Raw genomic sequence first — 23,643 nt, forward strand, 5'->3', positions numbered from 1 at the left:
GATTTTGTTATAAATTTCTCTCTCTTGCATGACAAATCAAAGTTTGAGAACTGTTCTCTCTGAGACAAATATATTACATATCAGACAGAATTTAGGGTGGGGTCAACTGTGTAAGCTATTTGTGTGAAGCAGCAGGACCTTCATAACAGAATATTACACTTTTAACATTTCTAACTTTGGTTGTAATAAATTCTGAGTTTTTACTATACACTATGCCTACTTGCTATATGGAACGATTAAAGGACATCATCCAGACTGTGATGGTTGAGCCTCATGCTCTCTCAAAAAATGAATGAAACGTATGAAGTTGAAATATTAGAGCAATGAAGGAATTGGATCTCACCTCAGGGCTGAAAATAAATTGATCAGTTCAGTAAAAGTTTTGAAATAAATTCTCAAACTTGCTGTATTTTTCTCATAGTCGGCCATAAAGAAATGTGTGTAAAATGGCAAAAACTGTTTTTTTTTTTTAAATATCTCTCATTCACACTTTACCGCAGATACACTTCGTAAAAGAGAGAAACTTACATTTCATCTCTGCACCACTATTTTTTAATATCCAAAATGTGGAAGCACTACGAAGCCAGTGTGCAGAGGTGCCAGCACCAGAAAGCTGCCACTGGCCACTTGCCATACAAATTTAAAAACACTGTTGCAATGTCCGCAGGCTAGGAAAGACAGTATGGATTACTTCATACAAATTTGATGCAACAACATTGCCTTCAATTGTGAAAAATGTTTGTAATGTTCCACACATGTTGCCTGAAGATGATCAAACTGATGAAACTGAATTTTTTATTTACAGTTTGTAAATGTCCCGCTTTAACACAAACCATGCACAGTTATCATAGCACAAAACAACAATTCCTTCAGATTTTTGCAGCATTATTTACACTTGTTTCATCAGAGCACACATGTATATATGAACAAATTACAGTCAAAATAATGAAAAATCATCACTCCAGATATCATAATAATGTTATGTTACAGACTAGAATTCTAGAGGCATTATCAAAACTTAGGAACTCTCAACCTAGGCAATTCACATTGTTGATTAACTTTGGAGGCCGTACATTTTGTGTGGCTTTGTTGCCATTTCATGTTCCTTTCTCTTTGAAGAATAAAAAGAGACTAACTACAAATGATGAAATATAAACTGATTGCAATTTGAATACTTAAAACATTAAACTGAAATATGCACCACAAAATTAAGTACATCCCTTCACATGAATCATGAAAGTGAAACAGTCTTGTCTTGGAGCACAAGTGCCACAGAAATCTGGAGCCATTGCATCTACTTTCACTAACAACAACACCAACAATGACACACATATGACTAGTATTCAAATTCTGCTCACTACAATAGTTGCAGTTACACATTTCACAAGTACCACTTCATCTCCTACATTATGTTGAGCAATCATGAAGCCCTATAAATTTTTCACACCATCTCATATAAAATGGCTTTCTCCTATTGTAATCAACTTCTTCAATCAAGTCTAGTTTATCTCCAACACAACCCTACATGTCTTTGGACAAAAAAAGCACATATTTGCAGTTCAGTCACATCCATCAATCCTCAGAATTTTGAGACCTTTACTCATTACCTTTCCCACATCCCAAGAATGGTACAAAATTTTAGCCAGTAGCTGTATGATTTGTGTACAAACATTTTTTGTCTCTTCTAAATTTCTGTGGAGTATTTTGGATTATTTAAAACTAAAAAGGTAGTGATCACAATTTATATGTTCCAGTTTTACACAAAAGAAAAGGTCACATACCTTTGCAAAACTGTAAATTTTTAAAATTATATTACACCAAAATATGTTACATGCCTACGGGCCGAATTTTGGTCTGTCAGTACCTGTGACTCGATGTAGATTATAAGTAGTGTACCACATTTCCAAAGAAAAAAATTGGATTCCTGATTGAGCTGAAGTTTAACAGGCCAACATGTAGCGCAAAATGAGCATCATATTCAGGTTCAAGGACTGCCGACAGGTACACCTTACTCTTAAAATTTAATCTGTTTCGAAGTATAAATCATTCTCAAGCAATCAAATACTGGGCCCGTAATGGCAGAAGCCCACAGGGGGCTGAAGTAAAATGTAGCCTTCGAACATTCTGCACCACTGCCTTCAGACAGATTCCATGTGCTCCGTGAGTTCAAGGATGGGACTGTCACAGACCGATGGTCCCAGTGGTTGCCAAGGCAGGCCTCCCGGCAGGTAGGAGCCAGGTGCAGGACTCAGTGACAGCGGAGGAGGCTGTAAATGACAAAAACAAACCACTGACATCATTGTGATGAGAAGCTGAAAGAACTGATGTTTAAACTGAGGGCAAAAAACTTTTGAGTGTGACCAAAACCAGCCTCAGTTAATCCTAGAAAATCTTTATTTGATTGACATAACTGGTTTTTGACCACTGTGATTGTTTTAATGAAGCCAATCAATGGTGCACTCTTGCTATTTAGTAAAAAACAAATACACTTGCTTAACACATCGTGATCCAATAAAACATCATATACAGTTTATTTTTAAATGTTTGTTTAAAAATTTAAACGAAATCTAAACCAAGTATACACATGTATCAAAGTGAAATATTTGTTTAGATCACACCTGAACTCGTATTTGGTGAAATATGTCTGTTTTTAAATAGTTAATTTATCCAAAATTTTTCAGTTATCGCCATTTTATCATCATCATCATCATCATCATCATAAGCATTACCGATTATTGAAATGTTTACAAAATAACAAAAAGAATCTATACGTATAACAAAATTGTAACTGGCTGATGTCTGTAAGTAGGAGGTATTTAAGAAAACTTAATATAAGGGGTCTTTATAGCAGCAACAGAAGCCAACACAAATTATTTTTATAACATTTTTTGTCTGTCTGTCCATATATTTGAACATGCGTCATGCAAAGATTTGCAAGAATTTAGAAGCATATACCACTAGGAGAAAGACAGACAGTGCCTACAAGACAATTAAAGAAACCATTGGAGAAAAGAGAACCACCTGCACGAATATCAAGAGCTGATGGAAAACCAGTCCTAAGCAAAAAAGGGAAAGCTGAAAGGTGGAAATAGTATATTGAGGGTCTGTCCAAGGGAGATGAACTTGAGAGTAGTATTACAGAAATGGACGAGGACATAGATGAAGATGAGAAGTTGAGCATTTGAATGGAATGGACAGTGTATTGGAGATAGGATGTAAGATGAGAATCAACAAAAGCAAAACGAAGGTAATCGAATGTAGTTGAATTAAATCAAATTATGCTGAGGGAATTAGATTAGGAAATGAGACACTGAAAGTAATATATGAGTTTTCCTAATTGGACAGCAAAATAATTGATGATGGCTGAAGTAGAGAGGATATAAAATCTAGACTGGCAATGGCAAGAAAAGCTTTTCTGAAGAAGAGAAATTTGTTAACATTGAGTGAAGATTTAAGTGTCATAAAGTCTTTTCTCAAAGTATTTGTATGGAGTGTAGCCACATATCGAAATGAGGTGTGGATGATAAATAGTGTAGACAAGAAGAGAATAGGAGCTTTTGAAATACAATTCTACAGAAGAATGCTGAAGATTAGATGCACAGATCATGCAACTAACAAGGAAGTGATGAATAAAACTGAGAAGATAAGGACTTTGTGGCACAACTTGACTAGAAGAAGGGATTGGTTGATAGGACACATTCCGAAACATGAAGGGATCACCAGTTTAGCGTTGTTGGGGAACATGGGGGGTAAAAATCATAGAGGGAGACCAAGAGATGAATACAGTAAGCTGATTCAGAAGGATGTAGGTTGCAGCAGTTACTAAGAGGCGAAAACGCTTGCACAGGATAGAGCAGCTACATCAAACCAGTCTACATGCAAAAGTTACTACATGAAACTGCATGTGGTTTTCATAGTTGTATTTCCAGATGTCTAACTTAAAATCTGGTATATGTTAATCTTGATGCACCACCTAAAATATGAGTTATATACGCATAGAGAGAGTTTCCTTTATCTGGCTCAATCCAGGGGAACAGAAATCCTTACGAGATACAGGGGAACTGTCTTAGGAATCTTTAGATGCTTTTCTGTGAAAATTTTGCCATAATCAAATTTATTTCTTGATGTGCATGAACTCAGTTTAATGTAAGGATCATTTCATTACGTGGGAAAAAAAAATTGGGACAGAAGAAGTTTTATAAAACTAAACTAAATAAATCAAGATAGAAATGACAGAGTCAATAAAAGAAGTATTTTGGAACTTTTTATCATAATAATAATAATAATAATAATAATAATAATAATATTAACATTTTAATGTCGTTATCCAGAGACATTCTTGAGTTCATTCTTGAATTGATGTAACTACTATCGTTGATAAGGTTGTCGAGTTGGCAGTAAAAATCACTTTCACTCTTTTGACAGCTTAATCTTCAATTTTTAATATCCATTTTTCTCACTGATAATAAGCTTCAGGATTTTTCAAAATTCTTGTGGGTTCAAGGCCCACGCAGATGAGGTTGCAAGCAAAAGCTATGATGCAATAAGAATGTGCTGCTTTTTTTGCAACATGATTTATATCTTTGGCATGTACCATAGTTTAGAGTAAGTTGTTGTTGTCCTGTTGGAGGAAGTGCATTTTGTGTCAGACACATTATTAAAGCATTGGTGTTGTGTAGTGATGTATGGTGGTGTATTATGGAACTTGTGTTAATTTTATGTGCTTATCAGGCAAGATCACTAATAAAATGGGGAAAAGTATCAGCAATGTCCAGTTACATTTCATTTATTGTACTCTGTAGAGAGAGGGAAAAAAAGTCTTATAATATTGGCTTGAAATTACAAACTGTTGTAATCTCTATCTCACATTTTCCTCACAATGCATTGAGAAGTATTCACACAAACTAGATCACTGGCAGTCACTGAATTTTGCAAAGTATTATCATTATCATTTCTTTACTTTCTCAGACGTTAAGTCTGGTTAAAATGGGACGTGACGCGGACCTTGATCAAGCATCACTTCCTTTTAACTGTACGGTATATGTTATATTGCATTTAGGAACTTTCGGGTTATTGAACATGTATCAAAAATTACGGATTTCTGTAATTGTATATATAAGCTTGGATGTAGCTGTATTGTATTGATGTACTGGCGGATATTGTGTGGTATGACTCCTGTAGTTGATAGTATAATTGGTATAATGTCAACTTTATTCTGATGCCACATGTCCTTGACTTCCTCAGCCAGTTGGATGTATTTTTCAATTTTTTCTCCTGTTTTCTATTGTATATTTGTTGTATTGGGTATGGATATTTCGATTAGTTGTGTTAATTTCTTCTTTTTATTGGTGAGTATGATGTCAGGTTTGTTATGTGGTGTTGTTTTATCTGTTGTAATGGTTCTGTTCCAGTATAATTTGTATTCATCATTCTCCAGTACATTTTGTGGTGCATACTTGTATGTGGGAACGTGTTGTTTTACAAGTTTATGTTGTAATGCAAGCTGTTGATGTATTATTTTTGCTACATTGTCATGTCTTCTGGGGTATTCTGTATTTGCTAGTATTGTACATCCACTTGTGATGTGATCTACTGTTTCTATTTGTTGTTTGCAAAGTCTGCATTTATCTGTTGTGGTATTGGGATCTTTAATAATATGCTTGCTGTAATATCTGGTGTTTATTGTTTGATCCTGTATTGCAATCATGAATCCTTCTGTCTCACTGTATATATTGCCTATTCTTAGCCATGTGTTGGATGCGTCTTGATCGATGTGTGGCTGTGCTAGATGATACAGGTGCTTGCCATGTAGTGTTTTCTTTTTCCAATTTACTTTCTTCGTATCTGTTGATGTTACGTGATCTAAAGGGTTGTAGAAGTGGTTATGAAATTGCAGTGGTGTAGCCGATGTATTTATATGAGTGATTGCTTTGTGTATTTTGCTAGTTTCTGCTCGTTCTAGAAAGAATTTTCTTAAATTGTCTACCTGTCCATAATGTAGGTTTTTTATGTCGATGAATCCCCTTCCTCCTTCCTTTCTGCTTAATGTGAATCTTTCTGTTGCTGAATGTATGTGATGTATTCTATATTTGTGGCATTGTGATCGTGTAAGTGTATTGAGTGCTTCTAGGTCTGTGTTACTCCATTTCACTACTCCAAATGAGTAGGTCAATATTGGTATAGCATAAGTATTTATAGCTTTTGTCTTGTTTCTTGCTGTCAATTCTGTTTTCAGTATTTTTGTTAGCCTTTGTCTATATTTTTCTTTTAGTTCTTCTTTAATATTTGTATTATCTATTCCTATTTTTTGTCTGTATCCTAGATATTTATAGGCATCTGTTTTTCCATCGCTTCTATGGAGTCACTGTGGTTATTCAATATGTAATCTTCTTGTTTAGTGTGTTTTCCCTTGACTATGCTATTTTTCTTACATTTGTCTGTTCCAAAAGCCATATTTATATCATTGCTGAATACTTCTGTTATCTTTAGTAATTGGTTGAGTTGTTGATTGGTTGCTGCCAGTAGTTTTAGATCATCCATGTATAGCAAATGTGTGATTTTGTGTGGGTATGTTCCAGTAATATTATATCCATAATTTGTATTATTTAGCATGTTGGATAGTGGGTTCAGAGCAAGACAGAACCAGAAAGGACTTAATGAGTCTCCTTGGTATATTACACGCTTAATCTCATTATCATTATTATTATTATTTTTATTATTATTACTATTATTCTTTCTTTCTTTCTTTTCTCAGACGTTATGTCTGGTCAAAAATGGAAAGTGACGCGGACCTTGATCAAGCGTGACTTCCTTTTAACTGTACGGTATATGTTATACTGCATTTAGGAACTTTCGGGTTATTGAACATGTATCAATAATTACGGGTTTCTGTAGTTGTATATATAAGTTTGGATGTAGCTGTATTGCATTGATGTACTGGTGGATATTGTGTGGTATGACTCCTGTAGTTGATAGTATATTGGTATAATGTCAACTTTATCCTGATGCCACATGTCCTTGACTTCCTCAGCCAGTTGGATGTACTTTTCAATTTTTTCTCCTGTTTCCTTTTGTATATTTGTTGTATTGGGTATGGATATTTCAATTAGTTGTGTTAATTTCGTCTTTTTATTGGTGAGTATGATGTCAGGTTTGTTATGTGGTGTTGTTTTATCTGTTATAATGGTTCTGTTCCAGTATAATTTGTATTCATCATTCTCCAGTACATTTTGTGGTGCATACTTGTATGTGGGAACGTGTTGTTTTATAAGTTTATGTTGTAAGGCAAGCTGTTGATGTATTATTTTTGCTACATTGTCATGTCTTCTGGGGTATTCTGTATTTGCTAGTATTGTACATCCACTTGTGATGTGATCTACTGTTTCTATTTGTTGTTTGCAAAGTCTGCATTTATCTGTTGTGGTATTGGGATCTTTAATAATATGCTTGCTGTAATATCTGGTGTTTATTGTTTGATCCTGTATTGCAATCATGAATCCTTCCATCTCACTGTATATATTGCCTTTTCTTAGCCATGTGTTGGATGCGTCTTGATCGATGTGTGGCTGTGTTAGATGATACAGGTGCTTGCCATGTAGTGTTTTCTTTTTCCAATTTACCTTCTTCGTATCTGTTCATGTTATGTGATCTAAAGGGTTGTAGAAGTGGTTATGAAATTGCAGTGGTGTAGCCGATGTATTTATATGAGTGATTGCTTTGTGTATTTTGCTAGTTTCTGCTCATTCCAGAAAGAACTTTCTTAAATTGTCTACCTGTCCATAATGTATGTTTTTTATGTCGATAAATCCCCTTCCTCCTTCCTTTCTGCTTAATGTGAATCTTTCTGTTGCTGAATGTATGTGATGTATTCTATATTTGTGGCATTGTGATCGTGTAAGTGTATTGAGTGCTTCTAGGTCTGTGTTACTCCATTTCACTACTCCAAATGAGTAGGTCAATATTGGTATAGCTTAAGTATTTATAGCTTTTGTCTTGTCTCTTGCTGTCAATTCTGTTTTCAGTATTTTTGTTAGTCTTTGTCTATATTTTTCTTTTAGTTCTTCTTTAATATTTGTATTGTCTATTCCTATTTTTTGTCTTATCCTAGATATTTATCGGCATCTGTTTTTTCCATAACTTCTATGCAGTCGCTGTGGTTATCCAATATGTAATCTTCTTGTTTAGTGTGTTTTCCCCTGACTATGCTATTTTTCTTACATTTATCTGTTCCAAAAGCCATATTTATATCATTGCTGAATACTTCTGTTATCTTTAGTAATTGGTTGAGTTATTGATTTGTTGCTGCCAGTAGTTTTAGATCATCCATGTATAGCAAATGTGTGATTTTGTGTTGGTATGTTCCTGTAATATTGTATCCATAATTTGTATTATTTAGCATGTTGGATAGTGGGTTCAGAGCAAGACAGAACCAGAAAGGACTTAATGAGTCTCCTTGGTATATTCCACGCTTAATCTGTATTGGCTGTGATGTGATATTATTTGAATTTGTTTGTATATTAAGTGTGGTTTTCCAATTTTTCATTACTATGTTTAGGAACTGTATCAATTTAGGATCTACTTTGTATATTTCCAATATTTGTAGTAATCATGAATGGGGTACACTATCAAAAGCTTTTTGGTAATTAATGTATGCGTAGCGTACTGACCTTTGTTTAGTTTTAGCTTGATATGTCACCTCTGCATCTATTATCAGTTGCTCTTTACATCCTTGTGCTCCTTTGCAACAGCCTTTTGTTCTTCATTTATAATTTTGTTCTGTGTTGTATGTGTTATTAATTTCTGTGTAATGACTGAAGTTAATATTTTGTATATTGTTGGTAGGCATGTTATGGGGCAATATTTAGCTCGGTTTGCTGTGTCTGCTTGATCTTTAGGTTTCAGATAAGTTATTCCATGTGTAAGTGTATCAGGGAATGTGTATGTGTCTGTAATGTAACTGTTAAATAATTTAGTTAGATGTGAATGTGTTGAGGTGAACTTCTTTAGCCAGAAATTTGCTATTTTATCTTTTCCAGGGGCTTTCCAATTGTGAGTAGAATTAATTGCTAGGGTGACTTCATGTTGCAAAATTATCACTTCAGGCATCTGCGGTATCATCTTGTATGTGTCTGTTTCTGCTTGTATCCACCGTGCATGCCTGTTATGTTGTACCGGGTTTGACCATATGTTGCTCCAGAAGTGTTCCGTGTCTGTTATGCTTGGTGGATTGTCTATTTTAATGTGTGTGTTATCTATTGTCTGGTAAAATTTCTTTTGGTTTGTGCTGAATGTTTGGTTTTGTTTCCTTCTATTTTCACTTTTTTTGTATCTTCTAAGTCATTTGGCCAATGCTTGTAATTTCTGCTTCTTTTCATCTAATTGCTCTATCGCTTCTTCTTGTGAGATTTTACCTAACCTTTTTTGTTTTTTTTTCTGACACTTCATTTCTTACAAATTGTGTTAGCTGTCCGATGTCTTTACTCAGATTTTCTATTCTGATCTGTAGCCTGTGTTGCCATGCTGGTTTTGTGGGTTTCTTCTGCGTGTTGGTTGGTTCTGATCTCTGCCTAGTGTGTATATTTAGCGTAGTGAGTGCTCCTATATAAACCAGTAGTTGTAACTCTTCCATAGTTGTGTTTTCATTAATTTTGTTGTGTAGGATTGTGTTGATAGTTTTTATTGTTGTTTCGACTTGTTGGTTATTTGGCAGTCTATGCAAGAATGGTCTAATGTCTGTATTTGTGTCTTTGTATTCTATATATGTCAGCTGAAATTTCTCTTCTATATCTAATATGTGTGTCACTTCGTGTTCTATTTGTGCTTGTTCTGGTGGCTGTCTTAAGATTTTGTTTTCTTCTGATTGTTTAATTGATGCGTGTTGTTCTTTGTTTGTTTGCTCTGGGATGTTTGAGTCCATTACTGTATTTTCTTCTTCTTCTGATTGCACTTTATTTTGTTCCAGTATTTGTTGTACTTGTTGTTTGATATTTTCTAATTCTGACTGGGGTATCCTGTTATTTTTGATTATTACACAGATCTGATCAGCTAGTTGTTGTTCTGTTAAAAATTTTAATTCTGGGTATCTGGTAATAAATGTTGTGTATACTTGTGATCTGTATCCAGTTGTGTTGGTTCCTAGGTTCGTTGCTTGGTAATAACAGAACATGAGGTGTCGATTAACTTCATCTGACCATCTCATCCTCTGTCTTTGTTTTCCTTCTAGGGTGGTTGCAGGAAGCATATCCTGCAAAACACCTCTATTTGGATTTAAATCATTTTCCAGTTGGCTAGCAGTGTCATTACCATTGTGGGTGGGAATAGGGTTCAAGCGTCGTCCCCGACCATGACAGCACTTGTCCGAGGCTTCTTTAGTTCTGTCCTGAACCAAGCAATCACACTAAAAGGGGAGTTAGCCCTATTAGTGGTTTGTTCTTTTCGTCGCCTTTTACGACTGACAGAACATACCGGAGGCCTATTCTTTTCCCGGGCCTCCTCGGGGTTTATCATTATTATTATTACTACTACTACTACCGTTATTTTAATTGTATCAGTATAGTTCTAATAGATTAGATTAGGCTGTCTTAAGACAGCTTTTTTTAAAACATTCTCCTTGTCATCAGCAGGCTAACAGCTTGTCACAGTGGTAACTCCATTTCCTGTCAGATTATCAAAGTTAAATGCTGTTGGGCTTGGCTAGCACTTGGACAGGTGACTGTCCAGTCTGCCAAGCACTGTTGGCAAGTGGTGTGCATTCAGTCCTGTGAGACCAATTGAGGAGCTGCAAGATTGGGAAATAGTGGTTCTGGTTACAAAAACTGAGAATGGTTGGGAGAGTGGTGTGCTGGCCACATGCCCCTCCATATTTGCAATGGGTGTCGCCTGTGGGCTGAGGATGACATGGTGGCAGGTTGGTACCATTGGGCCTTCAACGCCTGTTTGGACAGAATTTAGTTCTTTTTATCGTGTCTTCACCAACATATCACCTGATCCTTCACTGTGCAAGAATCTTTACACAGTCAGCACACCTATGTATAGCAAAAGTCATGAAAAGGGTGATTGCACATGTTACATATAATGCCTAAATTCCTGAATGTTGCAGCAAGATGCACTTTATGGCATCATGCACAATCTGAGCTCTCTGCTGCAGACCAGTGTGTAGTGGCACATTGCAAATTTACTAACTTCAAATGTATGACAATAATCTTTGCAATACTCATAGACAGCATATTGAAGAGCAGACAGTAATTTGGGTTTTCAAGAACAAGTGTCTAGTATGAATCTTCAACATCATAGACAATGTTTCCATACATGTAAATTGGCACACAGGGTGAGGATGAGTATGTGACAAATGGCAGACACGAACCTACTACAGTGACATACTGCACAGTCGACAGTCTTCTGTGGGCCAGACCACTGCCTATTTGAACGTGAGATATCAGCGACCCATTTCTACCAGGACCGAGTGGAGGCAAATTCACTGTTTAGGCTTTGGCAGCCAACGGCTGACTCATGTCCCGTTGCTGACACCTCAACATACAGATCAGCCGCTGGCTCTGATCCACAAACATAATCACTAGACGATATAAATGTGGCAGCATGTAGCTGTCTGATGAATCTATATCAATATTAGTGCACTTTTGATTCCACCTGTCTGCTTTGACCTGTGATGTCATACTTGGAATAAACAGTGCAGCTCACATAAGTTACTAAGAAAACCATTTAGATGCTCAAAGGTGGCAACCACAAGATAAACTATTACTGCCACAAGCAAACATAAGAAAAGTGCAAAGTATTTCAGTCACATAATCAAATGAAATTAAAGGGTCAACCATAAGAATTAGGCTGTTTTGGGTGGTAACAAACTAAAAATATGACATAACACTAACGTCAATTCAAGACAACCACATAATCAAAAAGAACACTAACAAATTACTCCAAATAAAAAAAATACAAAAAACACACAATTGTAATCAACTATTCACTTAATCAATATAGCTCAAATAAAGATAATGATACCACCACAGCCCACCCTTCCACCCAGAAAAATAGAATAATAATTCTTATCTCAAATTTCACTTGACCTACCTAGCCTAAATGAAGAGAGCAACACCAGACCATCCCACCTAATAAAACCAAAAAATCAGTACTGCAAATTTCACTTGAGCTATTAAAGCATACTTATCACTCATGGAAACCTCCCTCAAATGAATCAAGGCTGCCCCCCCCCCCCCCCCCCCTTACACGCATGCACACGAAAAAAGCATACTGCAAGCAATAAGATATTCAAATACAACTCCAAAGCAAAACTCCATAAAACACTCAACATGCAGCATATAAAACAACAAACTAAAACTGAGAACTAAGAGTTCAGAAACCAAAACCAAACCAGAGACTCAATCCCATTCAACTGAACCACTACTACAAACCAAACAACATGCACAAACATTTACCACAAAAATCTGCCACTGCTAACAACAATGTACCCCCTACAGAAACAATGCGTTTCAAATACACTGCACCTCCACAATGTCACATTCAGGAAAAAACAGGCAAATATTTATAAGAACCAAAATTATAAATATGATTGCTACTCATTTCTCTAGCAACATTTTAAACTGTACTCTCAGGTTCCTGCCTAAGCACACCCTTGTAAATGATGACATATTTGGTATAAACAGATTATTTTACCCCATTTACTAAGACAAACATAGATGATATTTAATAACAGGCCCCTTACATCCTTTGCACAGGACATCACCGGTCAAAGCTGATGAATGGAATCAGACCATGTATTTGACCCTTGGTATCAGTTGTATCAAGCTGACAGCCACATGGAAATATCTCATACCCCCTATGAATCTTTCGATCATTTGTTGGGTTGGGTTGGGTTGTTTGGGGAAGGAGACCAGACAGCGAGGTCATCGGTCTCATTGGATTAGGGAAGGACGGGGAAGTAAGTTGGCCGTGCCCTTTCAAAGGAACCATCCCGGCATTTGCCTGGAACAATTTAGGGAAATCACGGAAAACCTAAATCAGGATGGCCGGACGCAGGATTGAACTGTCGTCCTCCCGAATGCGAGTCCAGTGTCTAACCACTGCAGATCATTTGTGTCAGCAAGGTTGTGTGCAGGTAGAAGTTGCTCCTACTACGGTCTGGGCTCTGTTCACGTTAGGCCCCAGTGTCTGGCTGCAGGAAAGAATGACAGATGCACAATATGTGGACATTATTGCTAACCCTCTGCATCCCTTTCTGGCATTAAGAGCACAGCAATGGAGATATGGCATTTCAACAGAACAATGGAACAAATCACTGCTGTTCAATTGCACAGAGGTGATTTGATTAATTCTCCAGTTAATTCTCGACCACAGTTTGGTCTCCCAGATCACACTATCTTAACCCAGTTGAGAATTTATGGGATGTGTGTACACTTGGTGAACCCAGCGCCGACTACAAAAGAACAGTTGTGAATAGTAATGGATGATGTGGGGATCAGTGATTCCTAAACCTCGTAGCATTCTTGCTTCAACTACTACTTCCAGGACTGATTTCCGATTAACATCACATCCAGTGCCTTTCCATGACTTTTATGCAATCACTGCATAAAAACATGCATATTTGTTACATATGTGTCATTCATATAACATATAAAGTGGAGCTAACTACATAAATACTCTCATAAAATGTAACTGGATCAGATGATATGTTGCTGATGACTAACAATGTAAATAAACAAGTGCATCCATACAAATATGGGCATAGTGATCCTAAACTGCTTATGGTTAGGCACCCTCACATCATCCATTGTCTTCAAATGTTCCTATAATTTCAATCCTTTTTCCTCAATCTTGTTTCCATTAACACTTTAATCTCTCATCTTCTCCATTTCTGTTACATGTATCCAGTTTCTCAAAAACTGTATTTATTTTATTTGCACCTTGCTTTTCTCCCTTTGCTTCATGACACAGGTTCCCCTCCACAGTCAATGCTCAAAAAAGGCCATATACCTTAATGAACTAAGTGTTGATAAGACATAGCAAAAAAAAAAAAAAAAGTGACGCAGATTTTAATGCAACCTGAGTTACAAGTAATTGCTCCATTTGCAAATATCACAATATTCCAATCAAATCTGTTATTATTGACTTACAGTATGCCCAGAAGCAGAATCTGCAGTACCAAATTATGAATCTTGCACATTGCTTTCAAACTGTCTTGCAAGTTGACCAGAAGCTAAGAAACAAAATGTTCTCTTAATGAAAAATGCAACACTGCACAAGAAATGTAAGTCATCATTTAAGGACCTAGGCATGTGTCTAGTTGTAGATAAATAATTTGTCCATTCAGTGAAATTTGAATTGGTCACAGTAAATACTGTAAAACCAATACTGGAATAAACTGCAGTGTTTAAATGCGGGGTGTAACACCGTACAGTAGTACTGCAGAAAACATCTGTGTGAGGCAGTAAGTATCAGTTGAAAATTCAAGAAATCAGTGTTGTCACCATAAAAGTGTGTCACATGAATTGGTAGACAGCCTTTAGTTTTCTACATTTTTCCCCTTCTGACTTCAAAATGTCTACATCAAAAAATGCTGTAACTGTAGATTTATCTTTCTTCAAACTATCTTCTAAGAGTAGTTGAAGGGGCAGTGTTTCTTTGTGTGTTCTCTCCTTTCTACATCATAATGATGACAGCACTACTACATTGTATTACATTTGACCTTTCATTAATTTAAGCTGAGCAGAAGCTTGGTTTTGGTTCAGGGCATAATGATACAAATGGGAGTTGCTCGCATATGGAACAGTCCTGAACAAAGCAAATCATGTTTACAATATAAAGGGCAGTCAATGAAAAATGAACACCCACCACAGTGTGACCATGGATGGTTCCATTCAAAAGTAATCATCATACATGTTATTTAACCCCTTGGGGGAAGACGCAATCAATTTCTGTTTTATACAATGTGATCAGTTGCTGAAGGATCCACAACTGCACCCACTCTTAAACTTCCTCATCAGACTGAAACCGACATCCACATGTTTTTTTTCCCGGTTAATAAAGATGTGAAAATTGCATGGTGAACTATCTGGGCTGTATGGAGGATGTTGAAGTTTTTCCCAACCAAATTGCTGAAGTGTAGCCTTCATTCAATTGGCAGTCTGGGGACAAGAATTGTCATGCAACAGGATGATTCCATCTGACAGGATTCCTTTGGGTTTTGACTTTATAGTGCATCACTGTTTCTGCAGCATTTCTTCATTGATTATGGTTCATACTCATGGAATTTGACAAACAGAGGGCCCCTGCAGTCAAAGTAGAGGGTCATTGTGATCTTACGTGGTGCCATCATTTTGAGTCCGAAATGGCAAATGCAACAGTGGAAACAACCCACATCTGACCCATCAAAGAAATCCAAAGCTGTTAACACAAGCTCCAGCAAGGTCTTGATGACCTTCTCCTTTGACTTCAGGGGACCTCTGCTCATCAAGTTCCTCAGTTTGATTGAGGAACGCTGCAACATCCTCCATACAGCCTAGATCTTTCAATTATGTGATTTCCACATCTCTGGCAATCTGAAAAAAGACAAGTAGATGTCACAATACCAGAGAAGGAAAGTTGCTACTCAGGATATAGCGGAGATGCTGAACCGCGATAGGCACAATAAAAAGATTCACACACACACACACACACACACACACACACACACACACACACTCTCTCTCTCTCTCTCTCTCTCTCTCTCTCTCTCTCTCTCTGCAGTCTCAGAGAGCTGAGACCCCTAGCAGCACCAGTGCATGATGGGAGTGGTGACTGGGTGGGGGTAAGGAGGAGGCTGGGGCAGGGAGGGGTAGGGATAGTATGGTGGTAGTGGTGGACAGTCAAGTGTTGCAGTTTAGGCGGAGGGCAGGAGAGAAGGTGCGGAGGGGGGAGGGGGTAAGTAGTGGAAAGGAGAGAAATAAAAGAAATTAAAAGAGTGGGTGTGGCGGTGAAATGACGGCTGTGTAGTGCTGAAATGGGAACAGGGAGGGGGCTGGATGGGTGTGGACAGTGGCTAACGAAGGTTGAGGCCAGGAGGGTTACGGGAACGTCAGATGTATTGCAGGGAAAGTTCCCACCTGCACAATTCAGAAAAGCTGGTGTTGGTGGGAAGGATCCATATGGCACAGGCTGTGAAGCAGTCATTAAGATGAGGGATATCGTGTTTGGCAGTGTGTTCAGCTACAGGGTGGTCCACTTGTTTCTTGGCCACAGTCTGTCAGTGGCCGTTCATGCGGACAAACAGCTTGTTGGTTGTCATGCCTACATAGAATGCAGCACAGAGGTTTCAGCTTAGCTTGTAAATCACACGAATAGTTTCACAGGTAGCCCTGCCTTTGATGGGATAGGTGATGTTAGTGACTGGACTGGAGTAGGTGATGGTAGGAGGATGTATGGAACAGCTCTTGCATCTAGGTCTATTACAGGAGTATGAGCCATGAGGCAAGGGATTGGGAGCACAGGTTGTGTAAGGATGGACGAGTATATTGTGTAGGTTCGGTGGACGGCGGAATACCACTGTAGGAGGGGTGGGAAGGATAGCGAGCAGGACATTTCTCATCTCAGGGCATGCGCCGAGAGGTAATCGAAACCCTGTTGGAGAATGTAATTCAGTTGCTCCAGTCACAGATGATACTGAGTTATGTGGGGAATGCTCCTCTGTGGCTGGACTGTGGGACTTTGGGAGGTGGTGGGAGACTGGAAAGATAAGGCACAGGAGATTTGTTTTTGCACAAGGATGGGAGGATAATTACAGTTAGTGAAGGCTTCAGTGAGACCCTCAGTATATTTTGAGAAGGACTGCTTGTCACTGCAGATGCGACAACCACAGGTGGCTAAGCTGTACGGATGGGACTTCTTGGTATGGAATGGGTGGCAGCTGTCGAAGTGGAGATATTGCTGGTGGTTAGTAGGTTTGATATGGATGGAGGTACTGATGTAGCCATCTCTGAGGCGGAGGTCAACATCTAGGAAGGTGGTTTGTTGAGTTGAGTAGGACCAGGCAATGGGGGAGAAGTTGTTCTGGAGGAATGTGAATAAAGTGTCTTCACCTTCAATCCAGATAACAAAGATGTCATCAATGAATCCGGACCAGTTGAGGGGTTTAGGATTCTGGGTTTTTAGGAAGGATTCCTCTATGTGTCCCATGAATAGGTTAGCATAGGATGGTGCCATGCGGGTGGCATAGCCGTACCATGGATTTGTTTGTAGTTAATGCCTTCAAAGGAGAAGTAATTTTGGGTGAGGATATAGTTGGTCATGGAGACTAGGAAGGAGGTTGTTGGTTTGGAATCCATAGGGCATCTGGAAAGGTAGTGTTCGACAGCAGTAAGGCCATGGGCATTAGGAATGTTAGTGTACAGGGAGGTGGCATCAATAGTGACGAGCAGGGCACCGTGTGGTAAAGGGACAGGAACTGTGGAGAGTCAGTGGAGGAAATGGTTGGTATCTTTTATATAGGAGGATAGGTTCTGGGTAATAGGTTGAAGCTGTTGGTCTACAAGAGCAGAGATTCTCTCAGTGGGGGCACAGTAACTGGCCACAATGGGGCATCCTGGGTAGTTGGGTAGATGTCACTTTTAGTCAGACAAAGAGGTGCAAGAGTGGGGGCAGTTGGTGACCCATCAGTGGCCGACTGCGTTCTACTGAACACGGATTGATCATCTCATCTCCCAGTTGGATAAATATGTTAATGTGTGTGGTTAATACTTTTGAATGGAACCACCCATGGTACCTTTGTGGTGGGTGTTTAGTTTTCATTGGATTCCGCCTCATATAATGACTGAACTGGACTGACTTATGGTAGAAGTACTAAAAACATAAAAAAACATAAAAACTGCCCAAATAAAACTGCAGCTCAATGATCATGTATTCATTCACTCACTGTAGATCCCATCAAGAAGGAGAACCATCAGGGATAGGGATGTAGATGTAGAGTCATGAGACAAGGACATCATAGAAACTTGAATTATGTATACTGTATTAATAATAAACTATGCTATACTGCTTAATGCTATACACATTTATGTCACCTAAATTTAATCAAGTAAATTAGTAAGGAAGCTTTTGCTTTGGAAAAAAAAAGAAAACTGCTGCCTGTCAATTCTACCACATACAAGCTGTTCACCTGCTATTACTAGCTTAACATTTATCTCATTACAGTAGAAATTTTATAGAAAATATTTTTCATGTTGATAATAGCGTACAAGGGTACAACAAACACTGGTACTTCTCATGTGACTAACAGGGTTTTCAATTCCTGACTTCACATCTACATTTACATCTACCCGATTGCTCTGAAATTCAAATAAGTGCCCGGAATAGGATTCATCGAACTACCTTCAAGCTATTTCTCTACCATTTCTCTGTGGTAAAGATGGATTCTTAAATCCTTCTGTGTGTGCTTTAGTTTCTCCAATTTTACTACAATGGTCAATTCTTCCTAAGTAATTGGGCACCAACAAAATATTTTCAAACTCTGAGGTTCTGACTGAAATTTCATGAGAAGATTCTGCTGAAAAATGCCATTGTTTTAGTGACTGCCAACCAGTTTGCATATCATATCTGTGGCCCTTTCTCCACTGCTTCACAATAACACAATCTGATGTGACACGGATCCCACACTGCACAGCAGTACTCCATAAGAGGGTGGACAAGCAGAGTGGAAGCAGTCTATTTAGCAGACCTATTGCATTGTCTAAGTGTTCTGTGATTAAATCACAGAATATGGTTTGCTTCCCCAACAACATAGTCTATCTGATCGAGCCATTTTAAGTTATTCATAATTGTAATATGTACTTGAATTTACAGCCCTTACATTTTTGTGATTTATTGTGTAACCAAAATTTAGTAGATTCCTTTTAGAACTCATGTGGATAGCTTCACACTTTTTATTATTTAGAGTCGTTTGCCACTTTTTGCCTCATACAGATATCTTTTCTAAATCATTTCGCAATTTGATTTGATCATTTGATGACTTTAAAAGATGGTAAATGACAGCATGATCTGCAAAAAATCTAAGAGGGCTGTACAAATTGGCATCTAAATATTTATGCAGAGCAAGAGCAGCAGAGGGCCTATAATACTTCCTTGGAAAATGCCACATATTACTTCTGTTTTACTCAATGACTTTCTGTCAGTTAGTGTTCATATAATTTGTGGGAAGACTGGCTAATGAGGTATATTTTTAATTTTTTTGAACTGGTAGGATATCCATTTGCTTTCTCTGTGTTAGAGATGGGAACTTGTTGAACATCTTACTATGGAAGCTTATACCTTCATTCTGAACTCTGGACTATGAGGCATAATCCACATGAAAATTATTTTTGTGTCTTGTATTGTGACTATGTATATTGCAGTTGAGGTGAAAGTGATTTTTATCACCACCAACAAAAATCAGTATGAAGTAACTGTGCTCAGAGATCCTTAAAAAGGTTTATGAAAGATGTACAGTTATCAGCTTTACACAATATTCTTACTGCTCCTTTCTATCTGCTTCTATGGCTGCAGTGACAAATGCGTACTTGAGTGGTGGTACTCAACCACAGGGTGTATGGCAGTTCAAATCCTGGTGGTGGAAAAAATTCTTACCACCAGTATTTGGCTAGCAAAGGGAGGAGAGGTGGTGGCCATAAGGTTTGTGATCACCAGACTTTGTGCCGATGTCCTGTTTTCAATACTGAACTTCTGCATTGTGTTTCATGGAGAGAGGGCATGTGACACTATTGATGGTGATCTATCTGTTGGATGAGGACATTAAGACTGGCAGCCCCCTTGGTGCTATTTGTGAAGAGTTGACTGTGTGCTGGCACTCTCCCTTGCCTCATCATCACTCACTCACTCACTCACTCACTCACTCACTCACTCACTCTCCATGTATGTACAGTATTATTACAGGAAGTTGTAATGGAGAATGTTGCAAAGAAAACAAACAGACTGCTCACTTGTACTGAACAAAGATTTTATTTACTAAAGATGCACTGCCCCAAGAGGCATTTCCTTAAGACAACAAGGCAAAATAAACCAACACTCTTGTCTTTACGTCAATACAGTGAGAGCTGCTTCCAAGAGCATAACACACTGAACTGAGCTTTTCAGTCATTTCATCCATGTGTTGACTCCACTTAACTTCATCTACATTTACATACTTACTCTGCAAGCTACTGTACAGTTCATGGCAGAGGGAACCTTGTACCACCAATTCATTTCCTTTCCCATTCCACTTGCAAACACCCTGAGGGAAAAAAAACTGTATATACACTTCTGTACAAGCCCTAATTTCTCTCGTCTTTGTGATAAAATGTACATCAGTGGCGACAGAATCAATCTATGGTTAGCTTCAAATGCCAGTTCTTTAAATTTTCTCAATAATGTTTCATGAAAAGAATGTTATCTTCCCTCCAGGAATTACCATCTGAGTTCACGAAGCGTCTCTCTAATACATGTTGATCAAACCTACCGATAAGAAATTTAGTGCCTCACCTCTGAATTGCTTTGAAGTCTTCTTCCCTTCATACAATCTGTTTAACATAAATACCAGTGACCAGCAAATGCATCCCAATGCCAGGCAGTTTATATATGATAATGACATGGCCATGGCTGTCCAAGAGAGCACCTTCAAGGAAATGGAGGAGAAATTAAGTAGCAGCAAATGAAATACTGGGGGATTACCATCACCAAAACCACCTGAAACCAAATCCAGCTTCTTTAATGGAAAACCACTATGTGACTGGGAATGTCCAAACAGATAACCACCTACTGACATGCCCAAACTTCAGCATTAGCTGTATGCTGCTAGATTTACAATTAGCTAATGATAAGGCCATCTGTGTAGCTGATTGTTGGCCGAAAATATTTAAGCTTTAATTGTATGGTGTTCTGGGAACAGAAATACCTGGCGTGTGTGTGTGTGTGTGTGTGTGTGTGTGTGTGTGTGTGTGTGTGTGTGTGTGTGTGTGTGTGTGTGTGTGCGCGCGCGCGCGTGTGCACTCCAGTTATATTCACTGACGTGTCACATGAGTGTTCTATTTGTTCCTTTATAGATGAGCTACACTTTCCTAAAATTCTCCCAAGAAAGGAAATTGATCATTTGTTTCCCCTACTATAACGCTTTCATGCTCATTAATCTCAAATCACTTTACAATAATATGCCTAGATATTTAATAGGGTAACTTTGTCAAGCAGCACACTGCCAATGCTGTATTTGAACATTATGGGATTGTTTTTCCTACTGATCTGCATTAGCTTACATTTTCCTAAATTTAGAGCAAGCTGCAATTCATTGCACTACATAAACATTTTGTCCAAGCCATCTTGTATCCTTCTAAAGTCACAATGATGACACCAACCCATTCCCCATAACACAGCAGCAAACAGCTGCAGGTTGCTGCTCGTCCTGTCCACGAGATCATTTATGTATGAGGGTTGACTGAAAAATAATGCCTCCACCTTTGTAACTCTTCAACAGTTGGCAGCATTGGTATGCAGCAGGTACTGGCTTGTTCTGTAGCCTCTTCTCTACAGCTCCAGTTGGCAGAAAGCCTTAGCATTGAATGGTTGTGTTGCTATAGTATGGAACCCTGCGCAGACGATCGGTCAATGTGATTTAAGCAACGTGCAGCCATTGAATTCTCGACAGCAGAAGGTGTCACCCCAAAAGGAGATTCATCATAGAATGAAAGCAATTTATGGTGATTGTGTTGATGTGAGTACTGTGTGTCATTGGACGAGTAAGTTTAAAAATGTTAAGGCGGGAACATCTGACCTACGTCTCAAACAAAGAGTTGGACACACTGTGAGAGCAACCACCAAGTTTCACAAGCAAAACGTTGACAGATTGATTCAGGATGACCATTGTATCACATAGAGAGAAACTGCAAGCACAATCAGCATTTCACAAGAACGTGTGGGTCACATTATTGCTTTGCTTGGCTATCGGAAGGTACTCTGGATGGTGACTCCTGAAGTGAAAGAGCACAGACTTTAAATTTGCCAGGAACTCCTCTGGCGTTACGAGAATGAAGGTGACGCCTTTCTCCATTCAATTGTGACACGGGACAAAATGTGGGTACGTCATTACGACTGTGAGACTGTGGTCGTGGATGTACTTCTTCTGTGACAGCTTCAGAAAATTTATTCATCGTTTGCAGAAATGTATAAAATTGGCTGGTGATTAGGTGGAAAAGTGAATATTGGTAATTGAAGATTACATTCTAAGGATTATTTCTGCATTTGATTTATTAAAATATTCCCATCCAACCCAATTAACAAAGGTGGAGGCATTACTTTTCATTCAGTCCTTGTATATAGAGAATGAGAACGGCCCTCTCACATCTAGCTGGGCCACTCCTGATGATACCCCTATCTCTGATGAACATTCACCATTGAGGACAATTACTGTGTTCTACTATGTAAGAAGTCACTGAGTCATTCAGTGTACTTTTGGTGCTACAAGTCATTATTGCTTGTTTGAAAACACATGCTGTGAGTATATGTGAAATTAATACTTCAACCATTAGTGGTGAACCATTTGTAGGTATGTTCAAGTATGATCTGGACTGTGCCTGCTTGGGCTGAGTTTGGACCCTTGATTAGCATGCTTGTGGCATCACCAAACATTACAGTTTTTGAACTGCCCTTTAATTTCACTGGAAGATCATTTATTTACATTAGAAATAAGACTGCACCCAGTACTGATCCTTGTGGAACTCCATGCTATGTTCCCCTATTCTGAGTTTATTTTCATTCCCAAGATGCAGTCTGTTATGGAGGCTCTCTGCTTTCTGCGTGCAAGTAAGATTCCACCCATGCAGGAGAGATGCTATTTATGCCATAATTCTTTAGTTTGCTTCATAGGATTTATTGTTTCATGTAGTAAACAATAACATTCAATTGAGAGTGTGCGAATCTGGAATCAATTTTGTCACGCAATGCATTCAGGAAATTATCATTGTAGCCCTACGGATTTTCAATTAATTCATATTAATGAACATTCTGCCTCATGTGAGAAACTGAGTATCTGGATTGAGGTATTGTACCTCATGCTTTGAATCAAGTGCCTCAGTTGTTCCAAAAGATTGTTTCAAGAAAGTGTCTAAAAGAAGGCTACCATATTTTTGAAACAAGAAAATGGGACATTTAGACCAAAGGACAAAAGAGAATGTGCAAAATGGTTTCATCATAAATACAAAGATTTCAGAACTAATAACAAAGAAACAAACAAACAAATAAATAATGCATAAGTTACATACTTGTATAGTATCTCTGAATTTATTCCATCCAGACAGTCCTGTAGAATTTTTGATACGGGAGTCATTCTACCAGTCACAGCTGTAATGAATTTTGTTTTGACTCGCACTCGAGCATATCTGTTTACAGTTTTTGTTACTTCTCACAACATGTATGTCAAACACAAGTTATTATGATTTGTTAGTTGATAGTGCATACCGGCACAGCTCAGTTGTCATTTGCACCTGTACTTTTCCAAGCGAAGTCTCCACACAGTTTCGTGTGTATATGTGCTGTAGACCCATAATATAAGCAGTGCTTTGCTTCGCCACTTGTTAGTATCTTTAAATTTTTCATCAAACTGAAGCAAAACTACAGATTTGG

The 23,643-nt window shown here is 38.1% G+C and overlaps 1 protein-coding gene across 1 annotated transcript in view; it reads right to left on the reverse strand.

The window, feature by feature from the left end:
• Positions 1 to 667: 667 nt before the first annotated feature.
• Positions 668 to 23,643, reverse strand: part of LOC126424568 (serine/threonine-protein kinase par-1-like) — a 474,571-nt gene continuing 451,595 nt past the window's right edge. Inside the window, exon 13 of the mRNA XM_050087312.1 lies at positions 668 to 2,267. Within this exon, the coding sequence (XP_049943269.1) occupies positions 2,139 to 2,267 (129 nt within the window). The 3' untranslated portion in view covers positions 668 to 2,138. The remainder of the gene's footprint in view (positions 2,268 to 23,643) is intronic.

The sequence above is a fragment of the Schistocerca serialis genome, chromosome 10, assembly GCF_023864345.2.
Source record: "Schistocerca serialis cubense isolate TAMUIC-IGC-003099 chromosome 10, iqSchSeri2.2, whole genome shotgun sequence".
Classification (NCBI taxonomy): Eukaryota; Metazoa; Arthropoda; class Insecta; order Orthoptera; family Acrididae; genus Schistocerca; species Schistocerca serialis.